Here is an 18303-nt window from a genome sequence, read left to right as displayed (position 1 = left end):
AAAAAGTAACATTCAATTGGGGTCCCACACAACAAAAATCATTTGACACTCAAATATCTCCTCACACATGCCCCCATCTTATAATTACCCGACTTCACACAACCCTTCTTTGTAGTTGTTACAGATGCGAGTGGCTCAAGCATAGGTGCAGTCTTAATGAAAAATGATCACCCACTTTGTCTTCAAAGTTGAAAACTCAAACCATCTGAAACCAAATACAACACATACATATAAAGAATTGCTAGCCGTAGTCCACGCTCTAGACATTTGGAAACACTATCTTATGGGCTGTGAAGTTCTAATCAAGACTGACCAACAGGCCATTAAACATCTTCTGACTCAATCGACCATTTTTTACCATCATATCCAATGGGCCGGTTTCATTCAAAATTTCCATCCCACGATACAATACCAACCAGGTAAAGCGAATGTAGTAGCAGACGCATTAAGTAGAAAACCTGAAGTGAATGTTCTTTCTACTACTCGTTCGTGCGTCTTTGATAAAATCAAGCATGTTTATTTGAATCACATTTCTGTGAGTGATGTGCAATCATTTCATTATATGCCTAACACATATGCTCATGATCCACATTTCTCACGTGCTTGGTTTGAAATAACTCACAATAAAGGTCTTCCCTATGAACACTATACCTTGGCAAATGGTTATCTTTATTTTCAGCAAAAGCTATGCATCACAACACCCTTTAAGGAACTAGCAATGACTAAAATGCATGCCCCACCATATATGGGTCATCGAGGAATTCAATCCACACTCACGGCATGTCAAGATCATTTCTTTTGGCCTAGAATGAAACACGATATCACAAAATTTGTTTCAGAATGTTTGATATGTTAAAGAGTTAAACCTCATCATAGTAAGTCTTATGGTCTTTTAATGCCTCTCCCTATCCCTGTTGGCCCTTGGGAACAAATCTCCATGGATTTTATCACGGGACTCCCCACCACATCCTCAAACAATGATATGATATGGACCATAGTTGACCGTTTTAGCAAACAAGCATACTTTGTACCTTGCCAAAAGACATTGTCTGCACTGTAGGCTGCAAGACTTTTCCTCAAAACCATCTTTCCCTACCATGGCTTCCCCAAAGTCATTCTCTCCGATCGTGATGGACACTTTTGCAATCATTTTTGGGTCACCCTAGCCAAAAACTTAGGATCTACAATGGATTTCACATCTGCATTTCACCCTGAAAGTAATGGTCAAACATAAGCCACGAACATCACTATTATGAAACTTCTTAGATCTTATACCACTGAAAATACTGCAAACTGGGACCAATACCTCCCTATGCTTGAATTTTCTTAAAATAACGCCCCTCACTCCTTCACAAACCGTGCACCCTTTGAAATTGTCTATGGGAAGAAACTCCCTATCCCTGTATCCACTATTAGCACTGATGTCCCTGCGACAACTGACACATTAGCAAGAGACCACACACACATTTTACAAGAAGCCACAGCTTGCATTAAATGAGCACAACTAAGATACACTGCACAAGCCAAGAAGAAACGAGGACCTGCACCTTTTAACAAAAATGACCTTGTTTGGCTTAGAATAGAAAAATGACGCTTAGAAAGTGTAGAAAAACACCCCAAAGTAAAATTGACCCCTAGATTTTATGGCCCATTCAAAATCCTTCAAAAGATAAATGACAATGCGTTCCGCTTGGGCATTTCCTCACATCGGAAAATACACAACTCCTTCCATGTTAGTTTGTTGAGACCACATAAGGGACCTATTCCTGATACTCTTTCCACAGTTGATCCCCCCTTAATTGAGGAATGATGAAGAAATTCTGACTCCCAAAATAATTTTAGATAATGACATGACCACTACCTGCAGAGGAAACCAGTACAAAAGATATTTGGTAAAATACAAAAACCATTCTTTGAAAGAGTGTCAATGGATTTTTGAACAATGGCTACGTCCGTACTACCATCACTTCATACTTGCATACCACACACCTAGGGACACATATTCGCCGATTTAGGTAGTGCCTCTCTTCTAGTGTAGATTCGCCGATTTAGGCAACACGAAATTTTAAAAGTGCAGATCCACCAGTTTAAGCAGCACTAGTGTAGATTCATCGATTTAGGAAACACAAATTCAAAATGTAGATCTGCCGATTTAGGTAGCATTAGTGCCGATCCGCAGATTTAGGCAGCACGTCCATTGGTGTGGATCTGCCGATTTAGGCAACACCAATTACTAGACCACTCTACCAGTGTGGCTGGCCACCACTGTCGCTAGTTGGTTTTGGTAACAATTGAGGACAACCCCGGGGTATGTAATGAAATTTATATTTTGAGATGTAGAAGACAGCTATTAATTGTTATATTGAGCTCTGTATGAGTCATGACTATTCTATGCCCTAGTGTGAGCTGAAGTAACTCAAATTTTGAGCATGAACTTTTCTATAAATAAAATATGTAAAAGAGGGACATGCTCACTCTTGCACGGGGGGAGATTGCACCCATTGTCTGCGTCATTATTCTCTCCTCCCTTCTCTCTCACTGTGCCGACGTAGCACTCCACTCTAAGAGGTGCATCTGCACGTGCCCCTTTTACACTCTCTCACTCACCATCTCTCTCTTTGTTCGCATACGGCTTCGATCTCTGTGCTACAAAATTAGTCAGGTATGCGGATTGATTATTTTATGTGTTATATTGTATTATCTTGGGTAATTTGCAGGGCAGACACACGTCCAACTATAGCAGACCAAGCCATCTATGAAGAAGGGACTCGCTTAAACCCGGTCGTCGTAGAGGATGATAGAGCCAAATCTGATCTCCTGATTGATACTCCTTATGTTTGTGACCCTGATTGTACTGTTTTTTTTGGCACTGCTGAGCTTGTTGAAGATTGGTTCAAAGGGAGCTTCGAAGAAGAGGTTGGACTTGTTGTAAATGATGTAACCATTCAGCCGCATCTTGTCGGGTAGGTTGCAGTTTGCTGAGATCAACGTCAGGGGGAAGATGAGGGTCCCGTCCGTAGAGAGCTCGAAATGGACTTACCTTTGTTGAGGCTTGAACGATAGTGTTGTAGGCGTGAACTACATAGGGTAACACCTGATCCCAAGTTTGGTGCAAAGGATCCACATAGGCAGCAATGACTTGCTTAATCGTCCGATTAAGTCGCTGTGTTAGGCCATTTGTCTGCGGATGATATGGGGATCAGAATACCTGAGTGACCCCAAGACATCTGCTGAGCAACTGCATGACTTCGCCTTTGAACTGTTTACCTTAATCAGAAAGTAAATGTTGGGGACACCCATGAGAAAAAATGATTTTTAAAAAAAGGGACTTGGCGACTGTTGTTGCTGTGGCATCTTGGATGGGTTGCGATTCGCACCACCTGATCAAATATTCTGTCATGACAATGATGTATTTGTTTCCATCCAAAGAGGTGGGAAATGGGCCAAGCAAATCCCAGCCGAGCATCTGGAAAGGCTCCTGAACTTGTATGGGTTCTAAAAATCCGATATTGGCTGGGGGTGTTTTGGTTATCTGACAAAATCAGAGATGGTTTGCCGCATTTGTGGCCAATAAAAGCTAGTTCGCATGCGTTGTAGAATGCGATGAAAACCTAGGTGTCCACCCAATGGGTGTTTGTGATAGTAGTCCAGGTAGGGAGCCCATAATGCCTGTGGCAAATAGATCCTTGGAGGCTGATTATTGGCTTGATAATAAAGGACTTGATCTATGATCAAGAATCATTGCTAATTGGGGTGTAGATTGTGGTTTCTGAGCTGATGGATGATTTGTTGGATGTCGAGGTCGTGATGTTGAAAAGAGGCCATCTGATCTAGCTGTACATGAAGATCTTGTGGCAAGGGCATTTGAAATTGCACTGCCATAAATTCACTGCAGGAAAGCCCATCTGCAATGTAATTGGTAGCCCCCTGGCGGTATTGGAAGGTATACTCCTGTAATGCCAGTGTCCACCGGAGAAGACATCCCGGAGGATGATGTTTGTGTAACAAGCTGACTAAGGGCTGATGATCCGTCTCAACCGTGACTTGGGTTCCATGCAGATATGGATGAAACTTTGTAAATGCCCACATAATTGCTAGAAGTTCCTTCTCTGTAGTTGCATAGTTTTGTTCGGCAGTTGTTAAAGCTCTACTGATGAAAGAAACCGGATGCCATCTGCTGTGCGAATCTTGCTGTAATAATGTAGCTCCTAAACCCCGGTTCGACGCGTCAATTTGCAATAGAAATGGTTTGTTGAAATCTGGATGGGACAGCATGGCTGATTGTTAGATCACATGCTTAAGTTCCTGAAAGCTGTGCTGGCATTTATCTGACCATGTGTACTTAGTGCCTTTTTTAAGAAGTTGCCGTAAAGGAAAAGTGAGGTTTGCCAAATGAGGAACAAACCTTAATGAAAAATTTACCATTCCCAAGAAACTTTGCAAATTTTTGACATTCGAAGGTGGTGGATAATTCTGAATGGCTAAAATTTTTGCAGGATCTACCTAAATACCAAAAATTTCAGTTTGGTTGCACCCCAGTGGCATTTTTTCAGCTACAATTGCAGGTTGAATTGGCGGACGCGATTGAGAACCTCACTAAGCACCTGTAGATGTTGTACCCAAGTGGTTGTGTGGACAAGAATGTTGTCCAGATATACCAATACCAATCCTTTTTGTATCAAATCCTGAAAAATAGGATTAGCTATTCGCTGAAATGAGCTCCCTGCATCTGATAAACCAAATGGCATTCGGCTGAATTGGTAAAGACCCGAGGGTGTTCTGAAAGCCGTCTTGTGAGCATCTTTAGGGTTGAGGGGAATCTGCCAATACCCAGACGCTAAATCAAGAGAGGTGAAGTAGCGGGATTTTCCTAGTTTGTCAAGAAGACCATTGACTCGGGGAAGAGGATAGAGATCATGTACGGTGACTTTGTTAAGTGGTCTGAAATCAATAAAAAACGATAGGAGCCATCATCCTTGCGGACCAGGTGGGGCTCAGACGCCCAAGAGCTGTTAGATGGGCTGATGATACCTTTATCTAGCATGTCTTCAACTGCATTATTGATGATGGCATTCTCCTTTGGGGACCTTCTCCGTGTGGCCATCTTAATGGGGTGGTTGTTTGTGGTCTAGATAGAATGATAAATGGGGAGGTTGACAGTTGATGGTCTGAGTGGTTTCTGGAAGAGGGTTGGGAACTTAGGCAGAAGTGATCTGATGTCGATGGTGCAAGCTTTGACATCAATGATAGTGCTTTGGGTCTTGACAAATTTGGTCATGTATGGGAATACAGCAAAGGGATAGGAAGGGTCTGGGGTAGTACTAAATGATGGGTATCAAACTGGAGGCGTGCTCCTTGTTTGATGAACCAATCGCATCCTAGGGTGATGGGAAACAGTTGTCTGAGGAGAACATAAAAGCTATGATGAAAGAGGTTATTTGAAATGTAAAAAGTGCAGTGAGCAAATGTTGTTGATGTATACACTTCCTTGTTGTCTCTGAACAAAACAGTAATGGGACTGGTTGAGGATGTGCGTAGGCCTAATTGGGTAACTAGGTGAGAGCTAACTGAAGAAATAGTACTCCCTGAATCCAAAAGGGCTTCATGAGTAGTGTCATACATGTGGGCAATAGTAGAGCATACCTGACGTCTGGAAGAGGTAGTGGCATGAATATGCGGGTGGGGCCCTTCCACCAACCACCCGCTGAGAGGTTTCCGGCAAAGCTACAAGGGTTGTGGAATCAGTGACTGCTACTTGGGAATTCTGCACTTGCTGAGTGGCCAGCCAACGACGACACTGCCTCTTGACATGCCAGTAAATGTTGGAGTAAAAGCGTTTTGGCCTTACTTGTGCATCCCGCTCGGGTAAAGATCGACGGTTAATGTTAATGTATGGGGAATTCCGAGGATTGGGCGGTTGATGTTGTTGCCTAGGATTAACCTGCACGTTCTGTGAACCCACCTCCATTGGTGAAGGAGTGTCTACCGGCGGATGTAGAATATTGGGCAAAGGTGGTGGATGAAAAGATGGAATTTTCTCTGAGCGTTCACTACTTTCAATTCTGTGAGCAATCTGTATTGCGGAGTGAAATGAGGTTGGTCCTTGATCGCGCACCCTTCTGGAGATGTCATGTCGAAGACGAGGCCACAAAAAGAAAAGTTTCACTTCTTCGGACATGGTCAGGTCAGCTCGCAATAGTAGTTGTGTCATCTTCACTTGGAATTGTGCCACAGGTTCTTGATGCTGTTGCTTAAGGTGTTTAAGTTGCTGTAGGGCTATTGTGTTACATTATCATGGGTGAAATTGCGTATCAACACTGATTTGAGAACATCACAGTCTTGCTTGACCTCTTGTGACTGTTGAATGTACCATGTAGCCACCACGCCTTCAAACAAGGTGCTAGCTTTCATGGCTTGTCTAGGGATTGACTAATTGTGATAGGTTGCGACATTGTGGAAGTGATCAAGCAAGGTGAGGACATCTTCTGTTGGCAGACTTGAGAAGGACTTAGGCCGGATTTTGTGATCAGGGCGGCTATGGTGTGCATAAGAGAGATGGTCAAGGAGAGTTTGATTACTGTGATTTTGATTGAGCAGAGCGTGATTAGTCTGGTTTTCCTAATGGATCAAGTCACTTAATGCTTGAACAAGCTGCTCGATGGGTGGATTGAACATGCCGAATTCAGGATTCATTGAGACATCTTGAAAACGGGGGGAGCTAGGGGTCTGATGTGGCGAAAAGGGCCGACTCATGTCGATTGTGTAGGAGACTGCTACGAAGGACTTAGAAGAAAGCTTGACGAGGCGCCTGCTGTGTGCACTCGGGGAAGGATGTTGCTAAAAATGCTACCCCGCCTCTCCACCAATGTAATGTGCACACCTTTGCTTCAGTCAAGACTTGTCCCCTAAAGTGTGGGACTTCTCTTCCTTATGTAGATATCGTCTGAATTACATCAAGAATGGGTTTGATTAAGAAGTGACCCTTAACTACCCAACAATTACCCGACTTTACAACAGCCACCTGACTTTACAAGGGAAAGTCGCTCACACTACAATATATTCACTTTGAGCATTTAAAAAATCTATAGATAAATACGTGCAAGAGGAAAATGCTCACTCTTGCACGGGGGGAGATTGCACCTAGTGCCTGTGTCTATTCTTTTCTCTTCTCTACTCTTCTCTCTCACGGTGCCGGTGTAGCACTCCACTCTAGGAGGTGCATCCGCACGTGCTCTCTTGCTCTGTGTCTCTAGCTTATTGCGTATAGCTTGGATTATGTGCAAGGATAGTTAACATGTATGCAGATCTATTGTTTTATGCCATGTAGTATGATATTTCAGTATTTTGTAGGGTCTTCCACGCTCTCCGCTGTAGCAGAGAGAGAATTGCATGTGACTCCTTGTAATTAATTGAGAGAATTGAAACAAAGAGGAGAGCATCTAGAGAGAATCTCCAATTTTCCTTAAAGTCTTGGTAAAGAGGGGGAGGGGGGTTGTGTGTGTGTGTGTGTGTAAAGGGTTGCATTTTGGACGTAATTGTGGACCATTGGTTAAAGCTTGCTGATTAATGACAAACTTTTTTTAAAACTATTTGTGTATCTCTCTCTTTAAAAAAGGGCATTGATCAGAAGACACAATCTTTCTCATCCTCTTTCACCTTTTGTTTTCTTCAAGTGTTTTTTCAATCATTATTTTTTATGCATTTGGAATATATTGTAACCTAAATAGTTCATCCTCAAAACCTTGATTTCAAAAAACATAATATTTTACTGCGATAACAAATATATCAAAATGTTAATGTCCTTTTCTTAAATTTTTTTCTCTTAAAAAAATGCTCTTATTATTAAATTCCTCTCACTAGCCTTAGTGAACTGTCACCTTGTTTTGGTTTTGCTTTAGGGCCGAGTCCCGACGTACCCACGACTACAGAATTCGATTGGTTGCATTGTTCCATCAACTCTGAAAAGGATTTAAAAATCAAAGCCCGCTCCCTGGTTCGGTCCAGAAGAGTACTCACTCACTTGAGTACTTGAGTGGGTGTGAGGCTTGACCAAGAAACTTTGAGAGGTTGATCGCAGATTAGAGCATGGCTAGCTCTGCGCTTCTACTCTTCCATCTTCACAAACTTCTGATTTTGGCGTTTCTGCTCAAGTCAGCAGCAGAAGTTGATGGTGTTCCAGGTCTCTCTCTCTCTCTCTCTCTCTCTCTCTCTCTCTTGTCACCTCTTTGGTGTCACTGCTCTACTGCAGGAATGTAGGCGTTCTCCAAACAAACCATTGAGTAACGTGTGTGTGCACGTGCGCAAGTGCATGCGTGCATTCTGCATCCTCAGCCCATTTCAACATTCCAGCATTTCAGAAACCCTTGCTGGAGAATGTGACCTTGTAGTCACATGCCGAGTCCATTTGCATAACCCTATGTAACCCATTCTATGGTGGTGGTCTAATCATCTGTGATGTGTCATTGCTTTCAAGCTTGTCTTGTTCTTGATGATTGTTTGTGTTTATCATGCACGCATGTAGGACCACCTCAGATGATGCATGGACAACACACACACACACACACACACACACACACACACACACACACACACACAAAAGAAGAAGAAGAAGAAGAAGGAGAGAATTTTAATGTCGTAGGAAACTATCCCAAGAGACCATAAAGATCTATCTGAAGAGAGAGAGAGAGAGAGAGAGAGAGAGAGAGAGAGAGAGAGAAATGATATGATATGATATTTTAACGTCTTCAAGAGGCCAACATGACCTATGAGACCAAACCGTTACAAATTGGTGAATGTGAACCATGTTTGGTAAAAAAAAGAGATGCTAAAATGAATCTAGGAGTGCTACTAGTTGAAACTGTGTGTGGTATGTGTGATCACTGATACAATGGGTTCCCAATAGAAGAGGGTGATATAATGGGCCATGAGTCTATCCTCATCTGCACTCAGGATGTCGAGATAGTATGGCTCGAATCCTCTGTTGCTGTCTGCGTCGATGCTGTGAAGCTCCTCTCCTTTGTTGCGGGCATCTCGATCTCCCTATTGCGGGTGTGAGTATGAGCTGAGCTTTGTAGTGGTGGCTGCTCTATCTGTCCTCTGTCTAGTGTGAAGAAATTGATAATCTGTCTCTGGGATTGTCTCTCTTCAGATCTACTCAGTAAACTGTCTCTGTGAATGTGTAGCTCAAGTAGATATAGTCTAAGGCATCTTTGGTCTTGATAGCTCATGACTCTGGAGAAAGGTATGAAGGCGTCTCTGAATAGACTGTGGAAGCGACCCCGTATCTCATAGTACACTGTGCATTGAGATATATAATACATCTCCGTCTTTGGCTCTATATGGCATAGGCGACATATCCTGCTGGTTGTTGGTATCCCTCTGAATCTACCAGTCTCAATCTCAAGTGGGTGGGAAGATGTCCGTATCTGACCAATGACACACCGTAACCCATGAGATAGATGTGTATCATATATTTGGGTCGAACCACAAGGAGAAGATACTCTTTATAGAAAGCCATCTTCGTACCCAACTCCCGACTCGGCTCTATCCATGTCTTGCTGGTGTCCAACTGGGTCAGGTCCTGACGAATGAGTCTAGTAATCTCCACCCGTGTAAGAGACAATGATGGGGCATCAAGGGAGTACTTGAAGGGGGATAAGTTGTCTATGCTGAAGCCATGTATTTGAAACCATGATGACATCTGTGTAGACCATCATGATGTGTCCCCTTGTAAAACTGACTGTCTAGAGGACTCAAGGGTCAATTTGGCATATCTATCTTTGGTAGTATCCCATAAGCTGTGCATAAAGGAGACTAATCTGGTGAATGCCTCTATCTCCATGAAGGGGGGTGGGGGGGGGTTGGGGGGGGGGGTTTTGCTAACTCCGTTCTAATGACCTCATGTGGCACGGAGGCCTTGGCTCTAATTAGTCGAGATCATAGATACCAAGGGCTCTCCATATCTCTCCACCCATCCTGACCTACAGAGGGTCCTTAAACCTGAACCCTATAGAGCATGGTTGAAGCTACCAAGGTATCAAAGAGCCACAGCTTTGTTCGGGGTTCCTGGAATTGAAATTGCGAACAGATCCTCTTCAATCCTCCCAAGGGGGGCAAACCGTTCTCCGAGCAAGAAAAACCGAGCGACACATCTTTCCAAGCGAAAGTTCTCAAAAACTTAAAAGGAAATTCATATTTACTCAAGCTATATATTCGATGACAAAATGCAGCTATCGTTTTTCAAGCTAGCAGTGAAGTCAACCTTGGTGGCAAAAAACTCTCCCAGGCTGAAGATTTTGTTATTTCTTTAAGTGAAACGAGCACTATATGCAAAATGGAATAAATATCAAGTCATCATTGATTGAACCAACCAAATTCTCAAGGGAACAATATTATGCTGAAACTCTAGCCCCTCCTAGTCCCTGGAATAGCTCTACTTTTGTTAGTGCGGCTTGATCAATAAACTCATGAGCTATAGAGTCTAAGCTGAGGACACGAAACAACACAAAATACATGTGTTTGCATGGCACATACGTGAGGTGTTGGCTATCTCTTTTTAGGAAGTCCTCACAAACATCGAGGAAAGTTTGCAATGGTCACCGCATGAGTCATACCAATTTGAGCTGAACCATCAGTGCTAATGTGTAAAACATGCGATGCATTTGGCACCAATATTACCTCCCGCACCAACTTTGCTTGCATGCTTCTTCCCAATTCAATCAAGTAATGGAACTCCTTGGTTAGTTTTGACCTCCATCTCACTTGTTTTCCATCTCTAAACTTTGCACGAAAAGAACTAGGTTGTGGCCTATTCTGCCTTGAAGCGTGGTTTCCCATAGGTGTGCATACATTACCACCTTGCAAAACAAATCCATTCCTTTGAAGCATCTCAATCTCCGAAGGCAAAAGGTAAGTTCCCTTATCCACAGTCCACGTTCCAAGGGCAGGTCCAGGAGGTCCAATAATCATTTCATCAATATTCCAAGAATGACTGTTGCTACTGTTGCAAAACCAGACAAATCCCTCAACAACCCCTCTAGGTTTAGGGCCTGCAGCAAGATATTTCCTCCTTCCCCAAAAACAGGGTGCTGGAACTCTAGTTTTAATGTTGCTTGAAGTCTCATTTATAAATCTACCACAACGTGCTGTCTCACCAAGCAAAACACGGAAACATGTAGTTTTCCTGTCAGGCTGTATTTGTCGAATTGCCCAAACTGTTCTTGGTAGCTTTTGCTCTGGCCACATCTTTGATGTCGCAAAATCGACCGACTTGTTTTGCTCTCTATAATTGACTGGTGTGGTAACTGTAACAAACTCAGGTCTATGGCTATCCTCCTCGAGAGTTTCATCAAGGTCAATAAAGATAGGTCTAGTTTTGCGCACACTCTTTTCCATTATTGAATCTCTATTCATCTTTGGGCTTGGAATTTGCATTTCAAAAACTGCCAATGGTGTTGTATCTACTAGTTTTCTACCAGAACCACTCCCAGATTGGTTGCTCATAAATCTTGCAGCAAGATCTGGCATGATTGGTCCTATAGAGTCTGTACACCCTTCAAGTAAGCATTGTAACGCACACTTTGCAAAACTACCAAAGACAAATCTGCACACGTGGCTTCATAAAGACCTACTAGTATGGCCGGCCGCCTCTAGCGGCCTCTCTCTCTCTCTCTCTCTCTCTCTCTCTCTCTCTCTCTCTCTCTCTCTCTCTCTCTCTACTCGCTCGTCCCTCTGCATAGCCTAGCTCTTTGAGTAGGACGCCAACTCAACAAAGACTACTCCAAGTCGCCGCCTTGATCTCTGGAGTCTGGGCAGTGCCGTGTTAGCACACGTGTGGCACAATCTTCTCTCTTTTAGTCCGTCCTAGCTGACCTAGACATGCAAACACAAAGTCCATCCTAGCTCTCTCGTCTTCCATAGCCAATTACACACAAACACCCACCCACTCACATTACATACCTACCAGTTGTCTTCCACAAAATGGTAACTACATTAATTCCGATGGCTTTTGTTGATCATCTGCTTGTGCGAAACACTTGTGTAATTATGATGCAATTTCTTGAAATGCTAACATGGCTCTTAATCAAACAACAGACTCTCTCTGTTGTTATCATTTATTGTGAGTGCATTGCTATGCTTAACTAATTAGGGTGCATTGCTCATTAATCCTTACCATTGCTTATACCCCCCCCTACCACATTTAGGCAGCAATTAGCGATCCAATTGGTGCGGCCTCAATCAACTCAGTTACCCTTACTATCGCTTGCCATGCCGTGCTGCAGTAGAGAGAGAGAGAGAGAGAGAGAGAGAGAGAGAGAGAGAGAGAGAGAGAGAGAGAGAGAGAGAGAGAGAGAGAGAGAGAGAGATCAGAAGCATGCTGCAGTCGAGTGAGGGGGAGAGACAGAGAGAGATAGAGAGTTCTTACCCTGTCAGACGCTTGCACACAAATTAGCAAGAAAATCTCTCTCTCTCTCTCTCTCTCTCTCTCTCTCTCTCTCTCTCTCTCTCTGCGCATATCGTTGAGGACACAGCCCACTGCTCATTTATATCGAGGTGGTAGAGAGGAGGAGGTACCCGCAGCTCAAGGGTTCGTTTCCTCTCTTTGAGGGCGAAGTTAAGGCCATGCGGCAGGGCTCACTATTCTAGGGTTGCTCAACAGCGCATTGACTCCCAGCCAGCTGCGCTTTCTTGTTTGCGCACTGTGGCTGCAACACATTGTGGCACTCTGTGTGCGCTCTTTGATGGATGCCACATAGGCAAGGATAGATGGATTCAAAGGGGCAGTGCCCAATGCCACGATGGCAAGGAGAGGAGGAGAGGAAGGGTAAGCATCCCATGGCTGTAGGCATTTGCTGCCACATGGCCTAGCAGTTTGTCTTTTTAATATAGATATTAGATGTTTGTCGAGCTGAGACAGGTGTGGCTCGCATTGAGCAAGTATAGCAGGAACCAGGAACTGGGCACGTCTCTCTCTCTCTCTCTCTCTCTCTCTCTCTCTCCCCCCCCCCCCTCCCCCTTAAATAACAGGTATTGAGTTCAACTCTCCTCGTCGGCTAGATCTTTAGAGTCTTGGGTTTTTTTTTAATGTAAAGTAATTAATCTCTCTCTCTCTCTCTCTCTCTCTCTCTCTCTCCCTTCTATAATAGGTATTGAGTTCAACTCTCCTAGTCGGCTAGATCTTTAAGATCTCTTGGGATTTTTTTAATGTAAAGTAATTAAGGTCTCTCTCTCTCTCTCTCTCTCTCTCTCTCTCTCTCTCTCTCTCTCTCTCCCTCCTAAATAATAGGTATTGAGTTCAACTCCTCATCGGCTTGATCTTTAAGGTCTCTTCTTCTTTTTCTTCTTCTCTCTCTTCTTGTGACCTTCACAACCGGAGATATTTTGGGAGTTTCAAAATTTTTAACTCTTAGGTTATTATTCAACAAAATAGGTACGGCTCAGACAAAGTAGCACAGAGAGAGAGAGAGAGAGAGAGAGAGAGAGAGAGAGAGAGAGAGAGAGAGAGAGAGAGAGAGAGAGAGAGAGAGAGAGAGAGAGAGAGAGAGACGTGCCCAGTTTCGGGTTCTGCTGCTCAACACGCGCCACTGCTCAACATCGACCCTACACGCCACCCAAAATGCCTCCCAAGCGGTCAGTATCATTTCCCAAAATGCCTCCCTGTGATTTTGCTCGAAAGTATGCCGCGTCGACGCGGGATGGTTTCGAGAAAAATCTCATGCGCCGGTGAGTTTTTTGAGTTTTTGGTACAAAGATGCAAATTTTGTCTTTGATGAGTTTTTGCCTTTGATGAGTTAGATTATAGACACTTCGTTAATGCATTAATCCCAAAATGCCTCCCTATGATTTTGCTTGAAAGTATGCCGCGTCGACGTGGGATGGTTTCGAGCAAAATCTCATGCGCCTGTGAGTTTTTTGAGTTTTTGGTGCAGAGATGCAGTTTTTGCTTTTGATGAGTTTGAGTATAGACACTACGTTAATGCTTTAATCCCGAAATGCCTCCTTGTGATTTTGCTCGAAAGTATGCCGCGTCGACGCGGGATGGTTTCGACCAAAATCTCATGCGCCTGTGAGTTTTTTGGTACAGAGATGCAAATTTTGCCTTTGATGAGTTTGAGTAAAGACACTGTGTTAATGCGTTAATCCCGAAATGCCTCCATGTGATTTTGCTTGAAAGTATGCCGTGTCGACGCGGGGTGGTTTCGAGCAAAATCTCATGCGTTGGTGAGTTTTTTGAGTTTTTGGTACACAGATGCAGTTTTTGCCTTTGATGAGTTTGAGTATAGACACTCTGTTAATGCGTTAATCCCGTAATGCCTCCTTGTGATTTTGCTCGAAAGTATGCCGCGTCGACGCGGGATGGTTTCGAGCAAAATCTCATGTGCCTGTGAGTTTTTTGAGTTTTTTGGTACAGAGATGCAAATTTTGCCTTTGATGAGTTTTTGCCTTTGACGAGTTTGAGTAAAGACACTGCATTAATGAGTTAATCTCGATATGCCTCCATGTGATTTTGCTCGAAAGTATGCCGCGTCGACGCGGGATGGTTTCGAGCAAAATCTCATGCGCTTCTGAGTTTTTTGAGTTTTTGGTACAGAGATGCAGTTTTTGCCTTTGATGAGTTTGAGTATAGACAGTGCGTTAATGCGCTAATCCCGAAATGCCTCCTTATGATTTTGCTCGAAAGTATGCCGCGTCGATGCGGGATGGTTTCGAGCAAAATCTCATGTGCTTGTGAGTTTTTTTGAGTTGTTTGTACAGAGATGCAAATTTTGCCTTTGATGAGTTTGAGTATAGACACTGTGTTAATGCGTTAATCCCGCATTAACACAGTGTCTCCATGTGATTTTGCTCGAAAGTATGCCGCGTCGATGCGGGATGGTTTCGAGCAAAATCTCATGCGCTTGTAAGTTTTTTGCGTTTCTGGTACAGAGATGCAGCTTTTGCCTTTGATGAGTTTGAGTATAGACACTGCGTTAATGCGTTAATCTGAGAGGGTTGGGTAATGTGTTAATGCAAAATCAGGGCAATGATCATATGATCAAACTGAAAACGAAATTGGCAGTAGCTTGTTGCGCATGTATGTAGAGAATGGGTTGTTAGGTCTTGCTCAAAAAGTGATTTGTAGGTTCCCTGTCCAAAATTTAGCCTCTGCAGTTGTTTTATCGTCAATACCTATGGAACATCTTTGTAAGAAACAAGCGTTTGAATATTTCAAGAAAATGCAACCTGGATCTCTTTCTCCTAGTGCTCAGGCTTATACATCCAACCTGAAAGCTTACAGCAATGCAGGAGTCATTAATGAAGGCTTCCATGTTGAGATTGAAAGGAAAGGAATACTTGAAAAGAATGTTGTTGTTGGCAACACTCTTATGGCTTTGTATACAAGAAGTGGGCAACTCACAAAAGCACGACAAGTGTTTGATGCTCTCCAGGTAAGGAATGTAGTTTCTTGGAATGTGTTGATATCAGGTTATGTGGGTCAACGGCGATATGTTGAGGCACTCGAGTGTCTCGAACACTTGCAAATTCTAGGTGTCTGCCCGGATGCTATTACCTAACTTCTTAGTCTTCAAGCATGCAGTGAGGTAGGAGATTTGAAAAAGGGTGGTTTAGTTCATATGGAAACTAAAAAGGAAGGCCTAGTAGGAACTGAAAATCTTTTGAAACATATGATGAGTTTGAGGATAGATGCCTAGGTTTTTTGTCCAAAACTATACCGCGTGACGCGGTATAGTTTCGGACAGAAAACCCATCATTCTTTCCCTGGATGTTGTCAAGATGGTAGCATAAGAGTATTGTCATTAAAGCATTTTTCTTCGAATTTATGAGGACAATGGGGAAGAACTTGGTCTTCCGTATCTAAGAGCACTTGGCTAGTTGTCTCACATTTCTTGAACTAGTTGAATGATAAATTAGTCATGACAACTGATTAGCACTTTGATGAACCAAACCGTACCACATCGACGCAGTATAGTTTCGAGTGGAAAACCATTGAAGGTGGGTTTTCTGCTCCAAACCATGCCGCATCGACGTGGTATAGTTTGGAGCAAAAAACTATTGATTGTATGACTTGCCAATTGTGAAATTAGTAGAATAATTGGTCAAAAATCTTTACAAAATCAAATCTTTTTGCGAATGCTCTAGAAGACGTGGTCGAGGTGCATCTACACCATTATCAATGTGCATCTACACCATTCCTATTGAGGTGTCCCTAGAGAGCAGAAATAGTGAGGTGGAGTTGCAAACACTAAAAAAGACTGACTATTATCATATGGCATCGGGGCAACTCTACAGATGGAGTTCATCACTATTAAACTTCTTTAACATTGTTAGCAAGCATTTGGTTCTTTTCTTACTTTTGCATATGCTAAATGTTCTATAGATATTTCTGTCATTTACTTTGGATGCGGCATATTGTGGACATTCCTCTCCTAGCACGATCATGGGCTCAGCTTGATAGTGGAGAGGGATGCATGTATCCTTAAACTATGCATAGTCCACAATGGGAGCTAGATCATTGCCCATGGTGGATAGACATGGAGCAAGGATATGTTATTGTGCGAGAGAGAGAGAGATACATTCTGCATAGATGAGAGCAGATTGCATGAGAAATGATGACATGTCACTTGACACACATGGAGTAGATTCTTAGAAGACTCGACAAAATGTTAGATCCAGTCATACTAGTGACTATTTTATAAATGATTTTAATGAATTTGGATGACTAATGGTGTGTTTTGTGTTTAATAAATATCTTTGAAACTGGGGTTGTGTATATGAAACAGTATCGCTTCCCAAGGATAAGGGAAAGCAACATGACATGGGGCCTGAGCCTGACATGGTAGAGAGTATGATCTACAATTTTATTTACAGGAGGGGTGGTCGAATCGTTCCTTGGGCAGCAGACTTTATTTTTCTAGATTTGCCTTTTGGAGGAGTTTTGTACTCTTCTCCATCGCAGCCAACATGGGATGCATTCATTGAGGAGCATGTGAGAGCTGCTATCCATTTGACACTAGTACATTGGCAGATTCTGGATGGCTGGTTGTCTTGGGTTCTATTGCAGGTGACAAAAAAATTGCTTGTAGTTTGTGTATTGATTGTTGTGTTTTTGGTCTTTGTCAAGCACATTGTGTTTTTTGTTAAAGGTAACAACCTATTTTGGATAGAGAAGGTGTGTAGAGCATCTAACTTACTTATTCATCGATGTGTGGTAGTTATGCATCACTCTCCTTACGGATATGTTGAGGTTGGCGGAGATTGTCATGAGGTTGTGGCTCTAGTATATGACTTATGCATGCATTTAAGGTTAAATAATACTATTCTTGCTATTTATGCTTTTTGTTTTTGCAGTGTGATAGCTCGATGTTGTTCTTCATTCACAAGCGCGGAGTTATATCGAATGTTTACATTGCTGAGAGTACACCCTTTTTTCATGCTGTAGGTATGACTCCTACAGATACCATCATGTGGCACTACATGTCAGAGACAACATATGCAATGATGGATTCCGGTCTACCTTGGCGTGGGTCTATGCAGCATTATTCTTCATTTATTTCTTCGTTGGTGGAGCTCCTTTGTCGGCCTAAGGGCATATGCGTAGAGTTTGGTTGTGGGACTGCTCCAGTTCTTCGGGCATATTGATGCTCTAGTCATGCATGTGCATCCTTGGATAGTCATGCGGCTTTGATTTTGACGTATGTGCTACCTATACATACTTCAGTCTCAGTCTAGTGGGCGAGAGAGACGAGAGGCATTGACGTTTGCAAATGTGGTGGATGAGGGAGATACCATTGAGTGGAAAGTTGAAACCCGTTTGATGACTTGTGAGCATTTTATCTTGTCATAGATTCTTATGCACATACATGTGTTTTCCTCATTTTTATCTCTTGACATACATTTGGGTTTAAGGAGACTAGTATATTTACCTACCATGGTATGACATCATAGTAGGTTGTTGATGTAGTTATGTGTATTTTTGTGGTCATTTCTATTGAGTTGATCTTTTTTTGTTTCATTGAAGTGCCTTGCCGGTATACATTGAGGCACAAGCAAGAAGGATGGTGTGAGACCCCAGATACGATATGCGTCCTCTTGACAAGCCACATAAAAGACATGTCTTAATTGATGATGAGTGTGATTCATCATCATAAAAGTTTGTTGAAATGAAGAGACAATGTTTTTATTGAAATGACGTTTTTTTATGTTCGTTGTAAAATTCTTTTATTGTCCTTATTTTTGGAAATTTCATGCGTGCAAAAATTGTTTACAACTCTCTCACTCTTTCTCTTGTATGCCATTTTGTAT

At 42.7% G+C, this 18303-nt stretch overlaps 1 protein-coding gene across 5 annotated transcripts in view; it reads left to right on the top strand.

The window, feature by feature from the left end:
- Window positions 1-5626: 5626 nt before the first annotated feature.
- Window positions 5627-18303, top strand: part of LOC147425212 (uncharacterized) — a 52977-nt gene continuing 40300 nt past the window's right edge. The window contains exons 1-3 of one of the 5 annotated variants that reach the window (XM_086499849.1): window positions 7905-8179; window positions 16870-17062; window positions 17350-17440. In XM_086499849.1, coding sequence (XP_086355975.1) covers window positions 17362-17440 — 79 coding nt within the window. In that variant the 5' untranslated portion in view covers window positions 7905-8179; window positions 16870-17062; window positions 17350-17361. Of the gene's footprint in view, window positions 6185-7904; window positions 8180-16869; window positions 17063-17349; window positions 17441-18303 lie in introns of those variants that run through there. The other 4 variants (XM_086499852.1, XM_086499847.1, XM_086499848.1 and 1 more) reach the window with 4 other exon arrangements.

The sequence above is a fragment of the Adiantum capillus-veneris genome, chromosome 25, assembly GCF_014529385.1.
Source record: "Adiantum capillus-veneris isolate H3 chromosome 25, ASM1452938v2, whole genome shotgun sequence".
Lineage (NCBI taxonomy): Eukaryota > Viridiplantae > Streptophyta > Polypodiopsida > Polypodiales > Pteridaceae > Adiantum > Adiantum capillus-veneris.
The sequence above is the reverse complement of the archived record's forward strand: the minus strand, read 5'-3'. Positions and strand labels throughout refer to the sequence as shown.